At 41.3% G+C, this 24,954-nt stretch overlaps 1 protein-coding gene across 5 annotated transcripts in view; it reads right to left on the reverse strand.

Moving 5' to 3' along the window:
* The window catches only part of NEURL1B (neuralized E3 ubiquitin protein ligase 1B), a 561,907-nt gene that overhangs the window by 79,547 nt on the left and 457,406 nt on the right, over window positions 1-24,954 (reverse strand). Inside the window, exon 1 of one of the 5 annotated variants that reach the window (XM_068277160.1) lies at window positions 24,683-24,893. The exons of the other annotated variants lie outside the window; for them this stretch is intronic. Within the exon in view, the coding sequence (XP_068133261.1) occupies window positions 24,683-24,713 (31 nt within the window). The 5' untranslated portion in view covers window positions 24,714-24,893. Of the gene's footprint in view, window positions 1-24,682; window positions 24,894-24,954 lie in introns of those variants that run through there. 5 annotated transcript variants of the gene reach the window in all.

Below are 24,954 nucleotides of genomic sequence, written 5' to 3' on the forward strand. Positions count from 1 at the left end.
TCCTTCTTTAACCACTTTCCGCAAAATGGAAATTTTAAAACTTCCTGCTTTTGCACTTTTCAGTGCAAAAAGAACATTTTAAAAGGAATAAATGTAGCTAAATTTTGATGAGATGACGACAGTATCAATTTTGAGGATTAGAAAATGGTATTTATTTGTATTGATTTTTAACAGATCCCGCATCACTCCTTCCACAGTCCCCCTCGATGAAAATGTACTGCCGTGCTGAATCTCTTTCAATTGATAAACTGTCCAAACTGAATCACTAGATACGCAAGGGCCAATCGATCAGCATCTTCCATAGCACTTTACAGTAACTGGAAGAGCTTGCAATCTAATTCCTACCCATAATCATTGTCTAGCGTCCCCTATGATAGCCAAATCTAATTTTTCCAGGAAAGGGAAGTAACTTAAAAGTATGTTGAGTTGTGAGAGGAAATGAGAGTACCCCAATGCAAAGACTGAGGGAACATGCAAATAGTATCCTGGTAAAGTGTTGAACTAAGGACCTAGCACTGCAAGGCAAGAGTGCCATCTACTACAACACTGCACTGCACCATATGGCCATACAATGGTTACTGGTAACTCAGTGTAGGAAAGGGAATTAACCTCTTCTGAGCATTTGCTATAACCTACACTGCAGCCTGGAAAAGTACAGCAAGAGCTTATTGGAGGATTACAGCTTTGGAACTCTGGGTGAAAACACTTACTGGCATCTGTGTGTCCAAAATCAAACTTTCCTCTCTTCTGAAATGCAAGATACATGTTTATGCCTTCAGAATATTCCCAAATCTACTCAGATAACACATCATAATAAAAAGGAATAACATAACGGGCTAAGGATGTTGACTGCATCCTCCCTCTTTATCCCAAGAGGTTTTGGAAAATTTGCTTAACGCCAAGTCTGAAAACAGGAAGGACTCTCCCACCTCATACTGATTTACAAGTAACATCTATCTGGCATCAAGTAAGGGCCACTCATCCCATACAAACTAACTGCACACACCACCCACCTACAAAGAGAGATAACACTGCAGCTTCAGAGGCTTAATTCACATTAATATTGTTGTGAATTTATACAGCACTGACAATCTTTTGCAACGCTGTACAGCTCCTATGTCACTGACTGTCCTTGAGACAAGCTCACAACCTAATCCTTACCCATAGCCAGACTTCAGTACCTAACCGTCTGTGGGGAACAAATTAACTTACCAGTATATTTTTGGAATGTGGGAGGAAACCAGAGTGCCCGGAGGACACACATGCAAAAACGGTCAGAAAACATACAGAACTGTACTGTCTTGAGGAGCAGTCAGATGTTTCACAGTGACCTCAGCCCCTTATGCTGGGAAAACACGGTGAGTTTATCCTCATCAATCGCTCGATTGATAATTTCCGACGTGTCCAATCACCGTGGCGGATTGATTCCGTGCTCAATCCCCGCGGGCAGACAATGCAAAAAAAAAAAACACAACAGCTGATAAGAAGTGCCCTCGGGGACGAGCGGGAATCGATCCGGGCGGCTGCGGGGATTCGCCGGCATCGAGCCGCTGGCTCGATTCCGGCGCATTATCTTACCGTGTATGCCCAGCATTAGGTACTGTAACTTTCAGATTTTTGATTGATCAAGATGCTAGCCCCATGAAGCTAAATTGAAGATTCTGCAAACTCTAGCCAACAAGGTGAGAGAACACCATGTACATATAAAGGTTAGAATTCAGAAATAGATAACGCCAGAAGAAAAATTCAGGTTGGGTTTGCTTTAAACATCACCAATTAAACATGTAATTAATTTGCAGTGGAAGATCAGCTAGTAGGCAGCCCAGGGTACTGTGGGAAACTGTGTGTGCATGCCATCATATTCTTGCACCTCTTGAGGACTGAAGAAAACTGTGGTGGTGAGGTCTGCGAGTTTTCAGTTCCTACTACTGTAGACAATGGCCTCAATTCACTAAGCTTAACTCCTTTCTTTAATAACTCTTCATGCTATTTTACAGTTATCACAATTATATCACCATGGTGATAACTGTAAAACAGCTCAGAAGAGTTATTAAAGACAGGAGTTAAGCTTAGTGAATTGAGGCCATTATGATGAACATTAAGGGCCTTTTTCCACTAGCCTGCGATTTGCGATTTGCTTCTGATCGCAAATCGCAAGGTACATTAAACTAATGGAAACTGCAGCAGCAATTTCCATTAGTGCGATCCGACTGCGATGCGATTTTGGTCAAAGCGCAATCGTCGTTCTGCCGCGTTTTGTATGCGATTGAGCTGTACTATAATGAGTAGCAATCGCATGGTGGAAATTGAAACGCGATTGCGATCGCGATCGGAATCGCGATCGTATTCCATAGTGGAAAAGAGCCCTTACTATCTCAGATTCACAATTCACAATGGCATCACAAAGACTGCAGAAAGCCCAGAGAAAGGTAACTCCTCTAGTTGGGGACGCTAATCCAAAGATGAACAGACTAACCAGCAAGCTCATGGTGACCCAGACAGAAGAACCTAGTGTGACATTCATCTAACCAGCACCTTCCCCATAAGTGAAAAATCAGCTTTGGGTTAAGATGGGCTTTAACAAAAGCCTGTTTATAACTTTCTGAACATTTCCGGGGAAAGAGATCCCATACCCTGAATACTGCCTTCATTTTTCCCAAGCTATTTTAAGCTATTGACCTTCTATTATATTCAATGTTTACAACAACAGCTGCAAAATTTCCTTCAAATTCTATGAGCATTGTGGACAAGGCATTCTAATAAAGTACTGTATGTTTACTATATCCGTACATGCAATAGACCGATGGCACGTAGAATAGAACACTTCAGCATGTCACCTTAGTAGCAGATCTTGCTTGTAACATGAATGCACTAAAAACATATTTAAAAAATGCAAATACTTTTATTAGCCAACTGAAAAGTAAAATGATGTTTGTAGATTCTGGTCTATAATTTCATATCATATTAGTTAAAGTGACACCGAAGCAAAAAACAAAAAACAAAACAAACAAACAAAAAAAAAAAACTTATGATATAAGGACTTGTATGTGTAGCACAGATAATTACTAGAACATTAGTAGCAAAGAAAAGTCATTTTTATTTTCAGTTATATATCTTTTTTATATAACATTTCATCATTCTGTTATATTTGCAGTTTACAAACTACACTGTATTTTAAACTATGACGCAGAGCAAAGCTAATGACCCTTTGAACTTCCCTGCAGTAATCATTTATCTAAAGCTGTCTCTCACTGTTTCTTTGATGTGTAAGTGCTTCAGAAAACGGTCTTCCAGGGTCAGGGTTGAAGAGCGATGATCTTTTGCATAGATAACTCACGTTTAACACTTCCTGTACTGAAAAACAATATGGGACTATTTTCTTTGCTACTTATGTTCGATTTCTTAGCTGTGCTACACATACAATTCATTATATCATAAGTTTTTATTTTCACTTCAGTGTCCCTTTAAGAGCCACTACTTTGGTCCACACAATTCTCCTACACCATCTACTCATGAGAAACTCAACTGTTTATAAATAACAAGTATAAGCATAAAACAAAAACTGAGCTATGTTGTCTTGCTGTATCCAGTAAATCAGGCATGGTTTCTCCCCTTGAAACGTATCACTGAGTTTCATAGTAAAGATGAACTGCATTTACCCCATTAGGAGAAAATTGCCTGATCAGTGAAAATGTGAAGCCAAAGGGATCAGGAACAGGGAGCTAAATATTCCCTGTACTGATCTGTTGGATCCATGTAGGGTTTGTAGTGTGTAAAGCAGGCCACACACATTGATTTTCACAATCGATTATCAGCAGATTCAGTCACTTTTCAGATTCAGGGGAGGACAGGCATTAGGAAGAAGAGATAGGACATAGGATTTCAATGGGAAACCAAGCCAAAAAAAAAAAAAAATACACAAACACGCCACCAGTAGAATATTGGTAGCAGTAGAATACTGATATTCTACCCATCGGCAACAACCAGTACCCAAATTAACACACACTTATTAATCCTCTCTACTATGATATATTTTACCAAAAGCAGCATTTGTGTCAAGCATATTCATAAGTGCTCCTCTTTATTATTGAATTTTGTACTTAAATATTAAGGGACCACTCCAGCAAAAAAGGTAAGCAGTTAAAAACTGACAGAACCGATAGGTTTTGGACTAGTCTATTTCCTCATAGGGGATTCTCAGAGTTCTTTGTTTTCAACAGCATTTCCTGAACGGCAGTTGCAAAGTCTAAAGCTGGCCACTAACGGTCCAATTTCTAGCGAAAAATCGTGCGAGCGATCAGAAATTCTGATCGGACGAAAAATCGTTCACTACACCATCAACTAACCAATCATTGCTTCCGATCTATCACGACCACCAAGAAAATCCAAATTTTCGTTTGACGAAAATTCATTCGGGCGACATTTTTTTCACTCGTTCATAATCGATTGTGTCCACCAATGGAGATTATTTACAACCAATCCGATCAGAATTTCTGATCGCTGGTACGATTTTTCGCTAGAAATTGGACTGTTAGTGGCCAGCTTAACTGACAACATTTTGTGCAAGTGAGTAGGGAGGCCGACTGGTATCTTTCTATTTTGGCAGTTAAACTGCTGTTCAGGAAATTAAATCAATGAAATTAATTCACTGAGAATCCCAAGTGGGGAGATGGACTAGTCAAAAACCTATCGGTTGTCAGATTTGAACTGCTTACTTTTTTTGCTGGAGTGGTGCTTTAACTTGTACTTTTTACCCACCTGTCACTATTTTTAGATGTGGCTTACTAACACATAAAGGCTGTGACCTCTGGGTTAGGACAACTAGAGCAGGTTCAAATATCTGGGGCCCACAAATTCACAGAGCCTAAGATAACTGCTGCTACTCCTCACTGACCAGATGCACACTCACATTACAGCCTGCAAAGAATAAAGTCACATGTAGCTTCTCTTCACATTCCTTTTAACTCTATATAGTCTGTAGGCGTGCACCTCCGGTAGGCTTATTGTGCTTATTGAAAAAGAAGCAACTGTATCAAATTTTATTAAAATGTAGCAGCCCAAGGGCTAAACAAGATCATCACTACTTTTCTCAATGGGAAATGCTGGGGCCCCAGTTCAGGTTTTGCACAAAGGCCTTGAGGCTCTCTGTGAGCCTCTCTGCATGAAAATGCCACATAGGACTCACCATTGTATATAGATCTATATATGCAGCACTCAGAGTTTGCTTACTTAGCAAATCAAAAGCTCTAAATCCCAATATAGGCTTCTGTTTATGTATGATTGCAATTCTCTAGAGAGAGAGAGCAAATAAAAAGTATGCCCAAGGAGATTTAGTATTGCATACAAGCACATAACCTAAAATGATGTAGATCACAATATGGTCTTATTGGTGTGGAGCAGCCCAGCCAGGCACGTTATAGAGAAAGAGACCCAGAACCCTGCGCTCCTTCCCTTCTAAGTTCAGTACTTGGACAGGTGCCAAGGTGCACATACAAAGCAAAGCTCTAGTATCTTTCATGTAATCATTTGATGAACTAATGTCTACAGGTTTCTCCAGCTCAGTGCAGCTGCCCCAGCTTGGGAGAAAGTTATCAGCTACCCAGGATATGCTCACTGTTGTATACCCCTAGAGCAAATGGTTTCCTGTCCTTCCTTCTTCCAAACATGCATGTCTGTATATGAGATGACTGGTATCCTGTGCACAAATCCTGCTTACGCGAACTACAGCAATGGATGAATGACAACTGGCTGAAACTAAATGCAGACAAAACTGAAGTCCTTCTGATTGGAGGGCAGAGCATGATAACAAAACAACTTAACTTGCAGTCTTCACCACTGGGAATAGGAGGCACGGATCTACGCAGCTCTGATCATGTGCGTAGCCTGGGAGTTCTAATTGATGGGGATTTAAACTTCAGAACTCAAATCTCTGCTGTGGTGAAATCATCCTATTTTCACCTGAAGAACATTGCAAAAATCAAGCACCTCATACCCCCAGAAGATCTGCCAACCTTAGTCCACGCCTTCATCACATCCCGACTGGACTACTGCAATGCTCTATACACTGGCCTTCCAAAAAAGGCCTTGTACCGCCTACAGCTGATACAGAATACTGCTGCCAGACTGCTAACCAACCAACCCCGTCACTGCCACATAACGCCAGTCCTGCATTCCCTTCACTGGCTACCTATAGAATGGAGGGTCCTATTCAAGATCGGCCTACTGACATTTAAATCCCTGAATAATCTAGGCCCTGGATACATGAAAGATATGTTACAGCTGCGTAGCAATCCCCGCACTCTCAGATCCACAGGTTCTAATAATCTAGTCATACCCAGAGTCCACTTGGAAACTTTTGGTCCCAGAGCCTTCTGTCATGCTGCCCCTACGTTTTGGAACTCCTTACCTCAACAGATCAGGACAGCCCCATCCCTGGACGTGTTTAAATCCAGACTGAAAACCCACCTGTTCAGTCTGGCATTTGCAGAAATATAACTTTTGTTGTGTGAATACTTCATCCTACTAATTACTGAATCTGAGAGAGCCTAAGCGCTTTGAGTCCTATGGGAGAAAAGCGCTATAGAAATGTTATTGTATTGTATTGTATAAATCTTTCTTTATCGTAGCTTTAATAGCTGCTGATTATATCAAGGAGCCAGAATGGCATCATTTCAGTATTCCTAGGTGTTGCACAACTATGGATATGAAGAAGAAATCATTGAATTGTTTTTACTAGATAACACTGTTTTGGTGTTGCCTGATGACTGCTGTCAGTGGCCTTCCACTGTGCTGGTCATCACTAACCTTTTTTACACATTACGCTGACCTATGGTTACCTTGCCATATACATTTCTGAGCCTTTTTGTGCATGTCAAAAGCAGTACGACCATGTTTGGTCAAGAGCTCAGTGCTTCTGCTTTATATCCTTTGTTTTGCAACACATCAAAAATGATATCATCAGGCCGTACGTGTTACTTTACCTTGGGGTATAAAGGCAAAGGAGTCTTCATTCAGATGGAGCTGCTTACCCCCAGAATAAATTTGGATCACCTAGAAACCAACACATCCAGCACGGTGGCTAGGTCCCCATAGTTCTTCTGTTCACTGATTATTACCAGTAGAATGAGCATTTTATCCCTAACAACCCAATATACTGTATATATAAATCCAGAATATTTCTGTGTGCCTCCTACAAAGAAGCTGTGTACAACCCGGGTACAAGTCTTCAGCTTCAGGAAACACAGATACAGCTAAGCCTACTTGCACTTTCAGTGTGGGTGTTACAGTGATTATTCTGACTGTATCCGAAAATGTTCTTGTATTTTCAGTCAAGTGCTGTCAACGAGCAACTTTCTAAAAGCTTTCCACAATAAGAAACAGTGTGTTACAAAGAAAGCCAGGCTGCAACTCGTCTGATTTCTTCTATAGCTCTCGCCATTGTGCTAAACATTACCACGCTCTTAGAATTCCACAGTGTAAAAGAACTGTTGGACTCGCTTAGTGTTTTCCTAATTCATCACCCTGATAAGACAAAACCCGTTCCAGCACAGCTCACTGGATAGCATCTGCACCTTGAGAACTAAGAATTAATGCACTTCAATGGTCAACCATGGCGCCGATGTTATGAAGTGCACCACCCTGCACTAACACCATGCTTTCTTTTTATAGCATATCACACAGAAAGCCTTACATCTCGCCTTCTGGCCATTGTTCTGTGATGCGCAGAAAAGTAAAAGGGCATGTTCCTGTTTGGGTTGCTAATTCACAAAGCGATGTTTGTTCTGCACAATAATGCAGCACAAAATAGAAGCAGGAGATTTATCAAAACCATCTTTCTTCTATGCAAATGGGCATCTCTGCCGAGGCTTTAAATCTATCTCCAAAAATAGCAAACAATGCAGATGTTGATAGGCAAATAAGCCCATAAGTAGCTGTTCAATGGACTGATCGGGCTTGCCATTAGTGAATAATTACAGGGTGCCCAGACTCCAAGCACGCTTGCCAATTAACTATACAGCTTTGTCTGAAATTGATGTGCTCTTGGCAAGTCAAGTGATCCATGTCATCTATTGCCTTGGGGAGGCAAAGGACTTTTACTAATTAATTTTCAGATGATTATAAATAACCAGTACTTCAGTGCTGCCATTTTATGGTTAATCCCTTGATAAAAAATCAAATACACTTTTGTCTATGTCAAAAGTAAGGGAATTCAGTTAGGAGCAAATAATTCCTAAATAATGTGCTTAGATTATTAACGGTAGGTCTCCAAAACTATGCTCATTTTATTGAGCTTTAAAAAACAACTGAAGTGAGAGGAATATGGAGGCTGCCATATTTATTTGATTTTAAGCAATACGAGTTGCCTCACTATCCTGCTGAGCCTCTGCCTCTAATACTTTTAGCCACAGACCCTGAACAAGCATGCAGCAGATCAGGCATTTCTGACATTGTCAGATCTGACAAGATTAGCTGCATGCTTGTTTCTGGTGTTATTGAGACACTACTGCAGCCACATAGATCAACAGAGCTGCCAGGCAACTGGTATTGTTTAAAAGGAAATAAATATGGTAGCCTCCTCTTCTTCTTACTTCAGTTGCCCTTTAAAACTATATATTAGGTGCTCTTTACACTCTTAATATCACAGTTACAAAAACACTAAGCATTTTGGTTCCATGACTACAAAATGGTTACATGTGGCAATGCTGGTTCCATAGCCTCCTTGACCCGCTATACTGGTCCTGCCAATTTAGACTCAAATATGGTCACATCCCTACAAATCTTCAAAGGGTCCGATGATACACTGTGGCAAATAACATTACCCAGCAGCATAAGACACTGTCTCATGATCACAGTACTACATCCACTGGACAACTATCATATCTGTGGTGAGACTGGTCTGTATCAGTTTTTAAATACAACCCTTTTTAATGTTATATTGTATCAGCTACAGGCAAGATTACAGGCAATGCAACCTTATCACCGTGCACCTCAACAGGTGTCTCTACATACAGAAACCAACCACCGGGATAATGGACCAATCCCTTTGCCTAACTCAACCATATTTCAGAACTGGAGCAAAGGCTGGCTTGTAGTCAAGTGGACCCAGAAAAGGCATGCCTACTTCTGCATAGTTATTACCCCTGCCTTCCCACCTGCCTAAAAACTAGACTTGACACCAACAAAGAGACCAACTTATGCTTGGTTGGAATGGAAAAGGTATGACAATGCAGTGTTCTCCCCAGGCTCTTTTAGCCGGGTGCTCCACCCGGCTAGTTTTGGTGACCACCCGGCTGTCATCTGCTCACCTCCTCCTATGCTGTAAGCAGAGTTGCTCACAGAAGCATCGGCCCTGCATTCTCTCATCTTGCCCCACCCGGCTACTATTTCATGCCACCCGGCTGGAAAAAAAATCTGGGGAGAACACTGCAATGGTTAGGTCTCCATAAGTGGAAGCACAAATGCAACGGTCAGGGTTCTTTCATATTTCTAAATGAGTGCACAATTAGTGGTAATTGTATCATTCCCACCATATAAAAATTAATGTGTCTTAACTGCTACGCATTCACACTTAGCAATCTCTTAAAATTATGTAAAGAGTTTACTAAAAGTGAACCTAAACCAAATGAGGAAAAAAAAAAAATCACATACCTGGGGCTTCTACCAGCCCCTGCAGCCGACCTGTGCAGTCAGTCACCGATCCTTTGGTCCCCCGCCGCAGTTTAGTTTCAATTTTCAATGACTGGCCATTAGGAGAAAATCTCCTACTGTGTAGGACACTCTCGGCGTCAGGAGCGTGATCGAGGACGCGCAGGCTTAATGGCCAGTTGCGGAAAAATGGAGCTAAGCCACGGCGGGGACCAGAGGAACACTGACTGACAGCGCAGGTACATGTCGGCTGCAGGGGGCTGGTAGAAGCCCCAGGTAAGTGAAACTTTTTTTTCTCATTCAGTTTAGGTTCACTTTAAAGATAAATGACCCTCACTAAGGGGTTGATTCATTAATCTGCGCTGCTAAAGCAGCGCAGCTCAATGTGAGCAGCAGGAGTTGTGCGCACGCTAGTGCTGCGTAATGTGCACTGGTAACTTACACATGCTCCATTCACATAACTGCCGCTCCACTCATCCCACCCTGAGCTCCAGTGTGGAGTGCATTTATAGGACGTGATCCCCACACTTTGATCTACTGAACCAATACAGATATTTCAGTGAATTAAACGTTTATGTCAGGATATAGGGGTTGATTCAATAAGCTGCGCTGTTTTAGCAGGTTTCCAAAAACCAAAACTTCTAATGGACTGAAGCAGTCTGGTAGGTGGTGGAAAATGGGTTTCCAAACATATATTTGGTCTTCAATCAACCCAACAAATGAATAGGAAATGTATTAATATATTTGGAAATAAGGTATCACCACCTGGGTGGGCTAGATCTGTATTTCAGATTTAGTTACAATTTACCAAGTAAATCACCTCCATACAAATCTGCCATTCAGCCATATTCCTCTAGGGCACTGCCAAGGCCCAGTTACAGTTCTGAGCAGGTACAGACTGGCATCAAATGTCTCCACAGGTCCAGCCACACAAAATGATGTGTTTGACTTAAAGGTTGGTGTACAAGTAATCATAATGTACAATTTCATGACATTCACATCGTATTAAAGTTATTTTCATACTTTTGATCCTCCTACACTACACATTTGTTGCTAAAGCTGTAGAAAGACTATTCAACCAGAAAAAAAATGGTGCGTTAAAGAGCTTTGCAAGATGAATAATGTGCTCCTAATCTGTACAAATTGTACCCAATGTTAAAATTTAAACTTCAATGAAACACACATTATCGCTTTTAATCAATTTCTTCTATGGCATGGAATAATCAAATGGAGAATGCATTCACACAGTACCACATCTACACATACGTGAACTCATCATGTGACTTTTACATTGTTCCCGCCACAGCAATGGTGCTAAACATGAAGAATTTACAGAAGACAAGGAGGCATGTATGGCTAAATCTGTTAAACACCAGGCCATCAGTCTGAGCCTCATCTATTGCCTTCATAAAAGTAGATAAAAGCCTCTACTCTTCCAATAAGATTTTCATTAGTCAAATACAGTGGGGATAATAGATAGCTAAGAGTTCCTCTTACTGTAAATGGTAGAGAGGACTGAGAATACAGAGTATAAATTCCAGTTAAGTCAGGGAAATTAACACTGTATATCATTTGCTTAAAAGAAGCCATCTGTATGTAGGAGAAGTGTGTGCAACAGGACAGGCAGAAGGGGCCCGAGACTCCGGGGCTAGCTCTGATTATCTTCACAATTCACATACATGAATCATGACTACACTTAAAAGAGCCAGAGGAATTTCTGTAGCATGTAACAGATTCCTGCGTCAGTCTGGACAGACCCCCATTTATAAAAAAAAAAAAAAAAAAAAAAAAAAAAAAAAAAAAACTTATGTTGTTCATGAGGGACAGAGGAATAAAACATAAAGAATGCCCCATCACTATCACAGGGAGCAGTTTTGTTACTTAATCGACTTGTTTGAAAATAAAAACAAAAGTTTTTGAAAGTTCACTAGATCCCCCAATGTGAATTCACCATAACGATCAATTCCTGTATCATGTGTTTATAATTGAGCCATGATTGCACTATTCCCCACTATTTGTTTACTGTACAGGACACTAATCTTATAGTGCTTTACAAAATATATCAATAATAATATTCACTGTCATAACCTAATTTCTCACTTTAATCAGTCCACAAGGCAAGATTTTTGCCACTTATATTTCACCATAAGAGCCTTGTGGCCAACTACATCTCTAGTCTCTGTAGCTACAAGTTGTTGCTAATGAGGCAGTTATTTGCAGCTGCATTTACTAACTGCCAAAATTGCAGCTAAAGATTTGTATGTATTGGTTACATTTCATAGGTAGCTTGGCCACCATGACAAATCATAAGATGCTCCACTCCCATTGAACAACTTAAAACTGTAATTATTTTTGAAAAGCAGCGCTGTTGGTGGCTGAGTCACTCCCAACAGAAGCCTATTGTTAGCAGCTTATCACAGCTTCTAGGGACACATCCTGCCAGCAGACATGGCAATGTGTAACAACCATTGTAGAGATGACAGATTTTGGTCAACCAAGAGAATCATTTGTGATGATCTTGAGTAAAAAGTAGCATCAGTACAAGTGCCCCATAAGATCATGGATGATGTATTGTTTTGCAGGCATCAGTACAAGTGCCCCATAAGATCATGGATGATGTATTGTTTTGCAGGCATCAGTACAAGTGCCCCACAAGATCATGGATGATGTATTGTTTTGCAGGCATCAGTACAAGTGCCCCACAAGATCATGGATGATGTATTGTTTTGCAGGCATCAGTACAAGTGCCCCATAAGATCATGGATGATGTATTGTTTTGCAGGCATCAGTGCAAGTGCCCCACAAGATCATGGATGATGTATTGTTTTGCAGGCATCAGTACAAGTGCCCTATAAGATCATGGATGATGTATTGTTTTGCAGGCATCAGTACAAGTGCCCCATAAGATCATGGATGATGTATTGTTTTGCAGGCATCAGTACAAGTGCCCCATAAGATCATGGATGATGTATTGTTTTGCAGGCATCAGTACAAGTGCCCCACAAGATCATGGATGATGTATTGTTTTGCAGGCATCAGTACAAGTGCCCCACAAGATCATGGATGATGTATTGTTTTGCAGGTGTGCAGTTCAGAAAGGCGTCAACACATGTGCACACTAGGGCATGCAACGGGAGATGGATAGCTGCTAAAGACCAAAAAGATACAGCTGCATGAATTACCAGTTTGCTACCCAGTCACCACAATCCAGTCACCACTAACAGCATAATGTGAGCTTTACACAGCTGGACAGGATGGTAACCGAAGTATATGGAAGCTCCCTGCATCTAAGACCCAAACATAACACAACTTGCTATAAAGAACCCAAAGGTTGGACCTAGACCTTGCAATATGGAATGAGTTCTTTATAAGCCTTCTTTCATTAAAACATATTTTATTTTTAAATAGTCAAAAGGAAAGTCTTTAGTCTGCAAAATCTACTGTCAGCACTATAATATAGTAGGAACCCTAAAGAGGAACCAGGATTGAACTTCATTTCAATGCAAAATCTTTACCTTTTCTAGGATAGCTCATCAGTGGGGTCTGTATGGCTGATATTGTGGTAAAATCCCTCCCACAGTTTGATATCATGACCATGGTCCTGACAATATGCTGTCTGTGAACCTCATTGCATCATGGGAAATAATAACTTTTTTTCAATTGCCAAGCAAGTAATATCTTCCTCTGTGCATAGAACTCTCAGTAACGAACATTTAGTACAGATCACCTGGCAGAACTATATCTACTAGAAGATTTCTCCACCTGTGATGAATTTCAGAATATAAATCAGGGAGAGGAAAAAATTTACAATGGGCAAACACTGACTAAATAATCTATAAATGTTGTATTACTTTCACTACTGCTCCTGTTAATAATGGTATAAGACATGACCTTGTGTTAATCACTAACCTCAGTGGCCGTTCTGCAAAGCTGCATGACTGGATGTGGTTTTAAGGATTCCGTAGTTAAAAACACGATACCCTCCTCGCAACTTTACGGGAAGACATTACGTCCTTTAAAAACAAAACTAGAAATGGTCTCAAAAATGCCAGGATGAAGTCAAATGCTTTGCAAAGACCACAAGTGAAATTCACAGGGCCTTTATGTAAATTTCTGAAGTATAGTGTGCAAAGCGCCTTTTCAACTCCCATTTCTCACAGGAATACCTCACCTCACGCAGTTCAGGACTAGCATGACAGCATTCCAAGAGGAACTAAAGCTGTTAGGTGGCAAAGGTTGGTCCTACACATTATTAATCCCTTTATAATTCACTGTATTTCAGTTATTCTGTGCACCCGTACAGCAATTCATCTTTCAATTAAGCAGGGAACCTGACCGGTTACCAAGGTTAACTGCTCAAGTTTTTGTACACAAAGGGACAATATTTCTTTATCATAATTCAGGCGTAAGAAGCAAATGCCAAATAACAGTTAAATCCTTTTCTCTGTTATTTAGCGGATTGGGTAAATGTCATTCTTGTTATTTTCGTAGTCAAACCTAAATTATGGTCAATGTGGCTGACTCCGCTTGCAAAATGTCACCCTACCAAGTACAGTGGAACCTTGGTTTGCGAGCATTATTAGTTCCGGAAACAAGCTTGTAATCCAAAGCACTCATATCAAAGTGAATTTCCCTATAAGAATTAATGGAAACAGCGGATTTGTTCCACAATCCAAAAACAGTTATAGTAAAATAGTATAAAATAAAAAATGTAAACAAGAGTTTCCCTATAGCATAACAGAATCATTGCCATCTGTTGGCTCACTCCAACCTTTTTTTTGTGTGTGGTTTTAACAAGGAACTTATCCAATGATGGTTTCTTTTGAAGATTTCATGGAAACGTGACTTTGCACAGTCTCCACATTCAGATTAAGTACTATTAAGTACAATCCAGCAGCGCCAAAGGGAGAACAACTATCAGCTCAGTTGTGATGATGTGGCGCATGTATACATTTTTTTTTTACTTGTATATCAAGATGTTGCGTGTATATCAATTCAAACTTTCACAAAAATATCTGCTTGTATTGCAAAACGCTCTTAAAGGGACTCCGAGCATCTCTCATGGGCATGCCTTTAAGACAGACGACTTCCAACAAAGTCATGCTATGACCCCTGTGGAGGAGCCTCTTGCAATGGCCATGCATGTCACTTCCTCTTCCTGCTTCAGTCATGCACTTCTCTAACAGAGAAGACAGGGGTGACCCGGAAGTTATAACATAGCCAAGATGGCAGCCACGATTTTTAAATTGAAATCGAACAAAAACTATTTGGTGTAGAACGGCTACAGAATGGTATGCATCTTTAAGTACTTTGCAGTACTGGTCAGAGTCTTATGCTGGGTACACACTATGAGATTTTCTGGCCGATTTACTGTCAGATCGATTATTTCCAACATGATCGATTATTTCCTATTACAGTTAACGGAAATCGATCGGGAAATGTTTGGAAATCGATCGGAAAGCAAATCGAACATGTTGGAAATAATCGATCTGGCAGAAAATCGGCCATAAAATCTCATAGTGTGTACCCAGCATAAAAGGCATGCCCATGAGAGGTGCTCGGAGCCCCTTTAAACCAAGTTACTCTCAATCCAAGGTTTTACTGAATACCTAAAGTTTCCAGACATCGTTCCAGACTTATCTACTTCAAATTACCACTAACATTACACTAAAAGTTGGGGTCTTAGAATCACAATGGCATGATTTCTGCAGTGCACAGACAATGTATGTGGAAGTGTGCACTGCCCTTTCCCAACTGAACACTGCGCTCTTTTGGAAGCTCAGGCCTGGTACCCACTAGCAGCGCTTGGAAGTTGAAAAGCTCTTGCTAATGTAATGATATGGGTATGATTCCACTTGAGGGACGTGGTTTTATAAAAATCGTCCATAGCATTGCATTTGCAAGAGCATTTCAAATCACTAGCGCTTAGAAAAGTGCCGCTAGTGGGACCTATGCCTTAGACTGCATGAACAGCAAATAAGGGGCACCAAAAGTGGTTTGGAAAAAAAACTAACATTCCAAAATGAAGTTAGCACTGCATCACTTTGGTCCTAGTATTTTTCCAAAACAAGCAAAGGCAGAAATTGGTGTAAAGCAGGGGAGGAGAGACGACCTGTACAGCAATTTAACATTTAAGATAAAAATGAAAAAGAATAATAGTAATAAGCTACTGGAATGTGAACACATGAAGCCTTTGGCAGGGGACAGGGGTCAGTGTGGGCACTCAGGCAGCAATCTGTGCTACAGAAGCACTTCTGCTGGATTGGACCACATAGGGTAGGCATTACTCCTCAGAAGCATGAAATGTGGGTACCCATGACCTGGTCATCAGTTATCCATCCTTGTATCACCTCTGGTAGACGCTAACCACCGAGGACCCAGACCACCCTAAAAGACCAGCCATTTTGGAGATGCTGTTCAGTATGCCCATTTTCCTTGCTTCCAACACACCACCTTAATAAACTCACTGTTCATGAACGGTCTAGGTCTACCCTGAGACAGGTGCCAAGTACTCCATGACGTTCATTCATATGACACCAATTTTATATATTATACATATAAACACACTGAAAAAAATGACTAGCAGAACACCAGGCAGGTTTCTTCAGTCAGGCACACTCTATACATGCTGGAACAGAACCAGCTTTCCCAAAGCTTTAAGAACTCACCACACACAAAGGAAGTTATATAGTCCAAGTATAGAAACATTATGAAATGATACATTGATCCTTTTATTACCCCTCTACCATTCATTCCTCCATGCTTGCTACATAGACTTGCAGGGCACAGATTCATTTAATGAATATGTCTTGGCAGAAGAGTGTGGTAGATCATAAAAACTTCAAAGGGAAGTCAGCATGTAAACACTGTCCTGTTATGCACATGAAAAGCCCAAACAAATGACTCAAAGAACCCTGGACACAGGTTTCTACTTTCACAATACAAAACCTGCTTCTCTAATGAGATACTGGCAACATATGAGACAAAGTAGTAAGATATTTTACATTTGGAGAATGTAACAATTCTGTGAGAATATAACAATTCCATTCATTATGGGGCAGTGAACATCCTCACAGGTGTCTACATTCCCAGTAGCTCCAAATACCAGTCCTATTGCAAAGGAATGCAAAGTTTACACACTGTATACAGGGATATTGTTCATCAACCACTTATATTAATAGATACTGTATCAATACTGTCCATACGCAAGCCCGCAGCTGCTAGTCTGCACCTGTGCACTCGGCACCTGACACAGACGCAGCCCATGGACACAGATTCCGAGGACTTTTAGTAGGGATGGTTTGTATTTTTAAACAACAGGGTAACAATGGGCTTGGGCGCCGCTGTTGCTATAAATCCAGCATGCTGGATATTTATGTGGCCTTGGAGGTACACCTGCACACCCGCTAGCTTCTCAACTGAGACCAATAGCTGCATCCACCAAGTGTAATTCAGCCTGTGTACATAGCTTTGACAACTGTAAACACTTGTACCTCATGTGAAGCTTGGTAGGAACGTTTACTCCGCTTATTGGAACAGCATCATCTTTATTATTTAGTAATTATATACTTCTGACATCTTCCAAAGTACTTTTACAGAAAAAAAAAGTAATATATATATTCTTGCCACTAACTGTCCCTCAGGGAAGCTCACAATCGAACCCTACCATAGTTATATGTTCATCTTAGCTAGGGCAAAATTTAGGGGAAAGCCAATTGACTTTTCTGTATGTTTTGGGGAATTAGGAGAAAACCAGAGTAACAAGAGGAAACCCATGCAGCTACATTAAACCAATCCAATGTTTATTTGAAGAGATGTATACATATTTTTGCCTTATCAGTCCACAATTCAGACAGGCGGTGCACAGTGATATTAGCTGTGATCAACAACCGGTCACAGTAATATTTGGGTTTTTGCAAACCACTGTGAAAAAGTCCTGATGAATGCATTTTTTTTTCATTGTATGACAGGGCCCACCTCAATAATGACCAAGGGCTTCAACAATACGCAGTACTACTTAAAGAGAATCTGTATTGTTAAAATCGCACAAAAGTAAACATACCAGTGCGTTAGGGGACATCTCCTATTACCCTCTGTCACAATTTCGCCGCTCCTCGCCGCATTAAAAGTGGTTAAAAACAGTTTTAAAAAGTTTGTTTATAAACAAACAAAATGGCCACCAAAACAGGAAGTAGGTTGATGTACAGTATGTCCACACATAGAAAATACATCCATACACAAGCAGGCTGTATACATCCTTCCTTTTGAATCTCAAGAGATTATTTGTGTGTTTCTTTCCCCGTTCTCATGCACTGAAGTGACAGGCTGCTTGTTTCTTCCTGCAAACAGCTTTGCCCTTGTCTGTAATTCTTCAGTATGTGAAAGCCCAGCCAGCTCAGAGGACAATTTATCCAGCTTGTAAAAGATAAGAGAGAAGAGAGAAGCTGCTCTAATCCTAAATAACACACAGGCAGTGTGCATACAGGGGCCTGGAGGGGGGAGTTCATAGCAGAACCACAACACTGAAGAACTTGGCAGCCTTCCAGACACAGGCTGACAAGTCTGACAAGAGAGAGATAAGTTGATTTATTACAGAGATGGTGATAGTAGAACGTGCTGCAGTAAGCCAGAACACATAAGAATAGCTTTTTGAACTTGAAGGATGATAAAAAACAGGATGCAATTTTTGTTACGGAGTCTCTTTAACTCACTAAAGTTGTAAACTCACCAAAGGTTGTAAAAGCTCCACCTCCACAGGAAGCCACTGTGCCTAGTAGAGGATGTCATCAAAACAGTCATCTCCAGTACATTAAAACAGCCCAAACTGCATTGCATACACAAATATCGCCAGGCAAAAATAGAAGACCATAACGGAAAGCAATGATTTACAATGCATTTGTGCACATGGATATGGTAACTGGTGTAATCTAAATCCAAAATCACAGACCGCAAAAAAAAAAAAAAAACACCTCAGTATTTTAAAGTCACTGGAGTGTGTATATAATTCATAAACATCCAATGTGACATCGTTTTACCCATCCTACCCCTTCGGCTATTCACATACTGATGCCAGTTCCTTACATGACCACATCCTACGCACAGCCTATATACTTCATATATTTAGTTTATGCATTTTATACCTCACTTCAGATTCATTTGAAAGATTTTACACATAATCCATAATAAAGGTGTGTTCTTTCTAAATGTGCCCATTAACGGTACAATTTTTCACTAAATGCGATCTTTCGATGCGATTTAAATGATCATAACTAATCGGAAGGTAATTATCGATTGTTCACATTTACTCTAATGCATTTATTGTTAACCTTTCACAACTGTATTCAAAAAAAGTGTTTTTTGTTTTGTTTTTCTTTAAAGCATACTTCAGCAGGTATGTGAATTTTTTAGTGAAAGAAAATGCATATAATAAAACTTTAGGAAAATAAAAGATAAAGGTACATTTACAAAAGTCCTGCTGGAAAGATCAATTTCATGCCCTCAGTATAATCACTCATGGCAAGCCATTGCTCTTAGAAGAGGTGCATCATGGGGAACTGAACTATACAACAACTGCTTACCTGCCACAGACCCATATTTCATTTGATGGCCACAACACAAAATGGGTTGAGAATAAAGGCTTTCAAAAGCAGGGGCCCTGCAATGTAAGATTTATCCAGAAAACCAGCTGACCCCTCACACACACACGCCATCTGCCAGGGCCTTTCATTGTTCTGCTCCTGGCTTTCCATAGAGGATGTCTTATGTCTTTTTCAAGCAGATATCGACACTGTCAGCGCAAGAATACATAGACCACTTAGTAATACAAGCATGGCACAGCACAGTAAAAATGACATAGAACCAAGAAACAAAATGGCTCTAGTACTCCAGTCTAGATAGAACTATACTCTGCTTAGGCAGACTACCATCAATATGTATAATTCAGCAAAGGAAGTGTGTGCATTCAATTAAAGCATCTCAGCTGTTTAGTCCCTTTGTAGCAGGTGTGCAGCAAGCGTGGGACAATGGCAGCAGCGTCTCTGTGGCATCTGTGCCTCTCAAGTTGCATGGGCACATGGCTAATCCTTATTGAAAAATAATTTCTAGTAGAAGGCAGCCAGTGTAAAACAGGATTCTAATCTTTACAGTAGCCTTCGAAGAAAAAAAAAATCCCACTATGCTGCTTGCTACTGGTGATTGTTAGTGAGCAAATAGTTCTCCTAACATTCTAATTAAAGTTAGAATCAGCAAATCAGACGTCTAGCATCTGACCCATTTCAATAACTGCCGTGTTAATTATTCAGTGAATTGTCAGCCGCAGCCCCCACAAGAGATGATCAGTCAGGTGCAATTTTTTTTGTGACAATGCAAATTTTGTTACTGCTTTTATAGCAAGATTATACCTGGATGGAATGGAGCTGTTGCCAATTTGGATTACCCCATTTTCACTTTGTACACTACAATTTGCTACAAAGCGTTCCATCAAGTTGGACAAATCTGCAGTTCATGGATTGTCTCTAGAGTCAAGCTCAGCCTTAAGTTCTGTAATCTGATAAAAGTCCTATAAATGACCAGTTCCACCCCGAAACTCTTGTTTTCGTACAACTGGAATGTGCATATTTTGTCAGTCTTTTGATCTCCACTATTTATTACCTTTTATTTCCATATAAGTGTTTATGCATCTGGAAATACCAGTATTTTCCTTTTACAGCACTAGTTGCTTTTCATACAACCTGTGTGCGAGAACTTGGTGGCTCGCAGCTTTGTAGTAAGACAAACCGCTCATGCATGTCTAGAGACACATCTTATTCCAATACACTGTCAGGATTTCATATCTATAGGGAACAGCAGCTTCATCTAACAGTCTTCACGCAAAGACGTAAGCCAATCACAGTGCAGTTATATGAAATAAAAGAAGAGAATTATAGCCATGTTTTGTCAAGGGAAAACCCTGTAAAAATTTTGCAAACTTTCCAGAACTTTTGTTTCCCACAATATAACCATCATAAAAGCTCTGCAAATACTATATAAGAACACATTCCAACCAAGGTAAGGTGAGCAAAAGGAGCCAAACTGGAGCTTTCAGCATTGAGTGTGGAATCATATCTCAGTATATGGATAAAGCATATGAAAAAAACACCTGCCAAGTGTTAGATTTTATTACTTAAGTGCATATACTAAAAATGGCAACAAGGAGACAAACACAATATACAAAGCAATACTTGATACTATAACTAGCTGCCTAGATGGGAGAATAATATTACTGTGAGAAGGAGCCCTGAATAATATTCTCTCTCTAGTCCAGTTTAATGTGTGATAAAAAAAATGAATAATAATGTACATGCCAATAAAAACTGACTGACAGTTGCACAGATACACTATTGCAGCTTTAGGTAAGCAAGTCACAAGCTCCATTGCTCTAATATACAGAGTATAGACAATGGGTTTTGAAGGAAAGGGAGGGGGGGGGGGGGGCTTATGACTGAAATTACATCACAGTCTTTATTTCTCTAGGTGAGCAAAGTCTGTTAACACCAATAGATTATTGTTACTTATACATAAATCATAGTGAGAGTGCTGCACAAATGCTATCAGTGCAAACAAACATTAATGTTAAGAGAAGTAGATAAAGCTTCCATTAGTCATTCAAATCTGTTATACACAATAGCTCTTTTGAAAAATGCCAGAGTTGCCAGACTGCCAGTTGTGGCAGGGTGCATTCTCCAAAGCGCAAAACTTATCTTACAGTATTCAGCTGACAGGAAATGCTCACATACACAGTAAACAGAGTGTTCTACTGAACACAGTAATCTCCTGTCTACAATGTAGCAAATAAATGTAGCGAAGCAAATTTGCACCAGCCACTATCATGCCATACAATTACAGGTATAGAGCCGCAATCATGGAAGAGCTTGTCTATAAAGCTCACACTCCACAAAGGTGGCCCAAGAAGTACAGAAAAGGCACCAATATGCTGCTCACTGCACTGCCAGTTACTTAGCAATGGCAATATTAATTAAAAATAAAAGTGATTTCTCCATTGTCTGCTAAATGGTGTGGAAATCGTCTTTTTATGTGGCAATGATTCACCTTAAAGGTCAGTCCACTAATATTTCAGCTTTTGGAAGATGCTGCAGAAGTTCAGCCACCTCATAAACGCTTGCATCTCAGTTGTGAAACATTTAGCTTAAGTTCCCAGAAAATCACGCTGGGAGTAGCAATTGCAAGGAGCCCCACTGACTTTCTTGGATGCGGATATACTTTATTCCAGAAGAATTTAAAATCCATTTTAATAGAAGTAGGATAGTCTAGGATAGATTGAATGAAAGCCAAGCCCAATCTATGAAATATCTTGTTGTCCATAGCAACCAAATAAAAGTCATTACGTACATTTGCAAATCTAGATGGTAAATGTAACAGGTTCATGCGAGTTGCTAGGATTAGCCTAGTATTTTTGTTTTGTCACATTTTTCATATATTAAACCCTACTTGAGGAAGAACTTCCAGGCAAATTATGAAATATGTTCTCTACTCCGAAACTCTAGTTCTATGTTCATATTTCATTTTATGTTTGTTTTTTTCTGATTAGCAGAGGCTAAAATACTCAGTTCTGGTTCAACATTCAAGTCCCCCAAGGGAAAGAACATCTACAGGAAAGACAAATTGTAAGGTCATCTCTGAGATACAAGAATCAACTGGGTAAAGCTGCTCACCAAACTTTACCTCTACCTAAAATATCACTGCTGAGTGGACTGACCCTTTAAATCTTCAAATGCAAGGATCAGATTCAGCTTACTGCATGCTTCTCTAGAGGAGTTGGGGCAGCTTATGTCACAAGCAGCAGCAAACATGCCCAGTATGAGTGTCATTTATGACCACATTAGTTCCAGCAAACTGGCCAAAACAGACTTCTGAAGGTGGAATAAAAGGCTGCCTTGTGTGACCATCCATATCCTTGTGAGAAGACAGTAAAGAACTGCTTCTGTGTCCTCCCACTCCAGGGAATGTGTGAGCACACAGACCCTGCACGCTGTACTGACTGACTTGTATCAATAGGTGCAGTTCTGATAGAGCCAGTCAGTACAGTGAGAGTTCAAAGCACGCACCTGCCTGCCCTCTGCGTTGCTGCTGTGTGTACTTCCAGTTACTGGGATACAGGCAGTACACTAGAGCTACCTAGTTATAGCCGTTAGAAAGCAAATGTCTAAAATAGATGAGCCTAACTTAAAACTAAGCCCCACCTTAACCAGGCTTCATATTATCTTCTATCACTGTACATACATATAATTTCATTCACTGACAGGCTCCCTTCCCACCAACCCCCCTCAAGCAGTGGGTAGTCTGACATCAACTTAAAAGCTACCCGTGCCAGTGAGCAGTTTGCTATCAAACTGCAGTTACCTATGTCAGTGGGCAGTATGCTATCACACTACAAGCTAGTACCTGTGCCAGTGGGCAGTATGCAACCACACTACAGCTAGTACCTGTGCCAGTGGGCAGTATGCTATCCAACTACACCTAGTACCTGTGCCAGTGGGCAGTATCACATTACAGCTAGTACCTGTGCCAGTGGGCAGTATGCTACCACACTACAGCGAGTACCTGCGCCAGTGGGCAGTATGATAACCAGGGCTGTGGAGTCAGTACAAAAATCTTCCGACTCCAACTCCTCAGTTTATGAAACCACGACTCCCACTCCAACTCCGGGTACCCAAAATGGCTCCAACTCCTCGACTCCGACTACTTAGTCTAATACTAAACAGGGCTGTGGATTTTGTACAAAAATTATTCGACTGACTACTCAGTTCATGTAATCAACAACTCCAACTCTTGGGTGCCCAAAATTGCCCTGACCCCAACTCCACAGCCCTGATGATAACACACTACTTTGTGTACCTGTGCCAGTAGGCAGTATGATTACTACACCACAGCCCAATGTAAAACTTGCACTGGGGGCCCAGAGCTCCTTAGCTACACCACTGACAGCGAGTACCTGTGCCAGTGGACAGTATGCTATCCCACTACACCTAGTACCTGTGCCAGTGGGTAGTATCATACTACAGCTAATACCTGTGCCAGTGGGCAGTATGCTACCACACTACAGCGAGTACCTGTGCCAGTGGGCAGTATCACACTACAGCTAATACCTGTGCCAGTAGGGCAGTATGATACCCCACCACAGCGAGTACCTGTGCCAGTGGGCAGTATGCTACCACACTACAGCTAGCACTTGCGCCAGTGGGCAGTATGCTACCACACTACAGCAAGTACCTGTGCCAGTGGGCAGTATCACACTACAGCTAATACCCTGTGCCAGTGGGCAGGCAGTATGATACCACACCACAGTGAGTATCTGTGCCAGTGGGCAGTATGATACCACACCACAGCGAGTACCTGTGCCAGTGGCCAGTATGCTACCACACTACAGCAAGTACCTGTGCCAGTGGGCAGTATCACACTACAGCTAATACCTGTGCCAGTGGGCAGGCAGTATGATACCACACCACAGTGAGTATCTGTGCCAGTGGGCAGTATGATACCACACCACAGCGAGTACCTGTGCCAGTGGCCAGTATGCTACCACACTACAGCAAGTACCTGTGCCAGTGGGGCAGTATCACACTACAGCTAATACCTGTGCCAGTGGGCAGGCAGTATGATACCACACCACAGTGAGTATCTGTGCCAGTGGGCAGTATGATACCACACCACAGCGAGTACCTGTGCCAGGCAGCACATGATATTTAGCATCACCAGCAGCGATTACAGGTTTTGAAAAGAAACAAGTTGGAATGACACCTTCCTGGTACGCCCGACTGCCAGAGCCCAATAATATCCAACACCCCTCAGCAGAGCAATGCTCCAGCCCGCTGAGCTCCTCTCCATCAGCGCCGCGTTCACATAATAGAGCAATTAATACAAGAGCAGCCCAGCAGACACGTCCCCCTGTCACTCGGGCAGGCTGATTATCCGGCAGCCACAGATCAGCAGCATCCTCCCCGGTGATCGGTGCCCGGGAAGCCGGTGCTCGTTGCCTCACCTGGCAGGGTCTTGTGCACCGTGTTCCCCATCGCAGACGGAGCAGCGCTTGCGGCAGCCGGAAGAGATAACTGAGCCCTGTCCGGGGCACTGAAGGTCCATTTAATCCGAGTATCTCAATGTCTATGGTGGCCAGAGGTCCCCTGCTCTATCGGCTTCTCCTGCTCTCCCTCCCTCCGTGCAGAGCTCCGCCGAGTGACTACATCTCCAGCCACTGCCGCTCCAGCACAGGCAGACCACGCCCCCAGCCAGGCACCGGCCTGCCTGTCATCC

Source organism: Hyperolius riggenbachi, chromosome 3, assembly GCF_040937935.1.
Source record: "Hyperolius riggenbachi isolate aHypRig1 chromosome 3, aHypRig1.pri, whole genome shotgun sequence".
Taxonomy (NCBI): Eukaryota; Metazoa; Chordata; class Amphibia; order Anura; family Hyperoliidae; genus Hyperolius; species Hyperolius riggenbachi.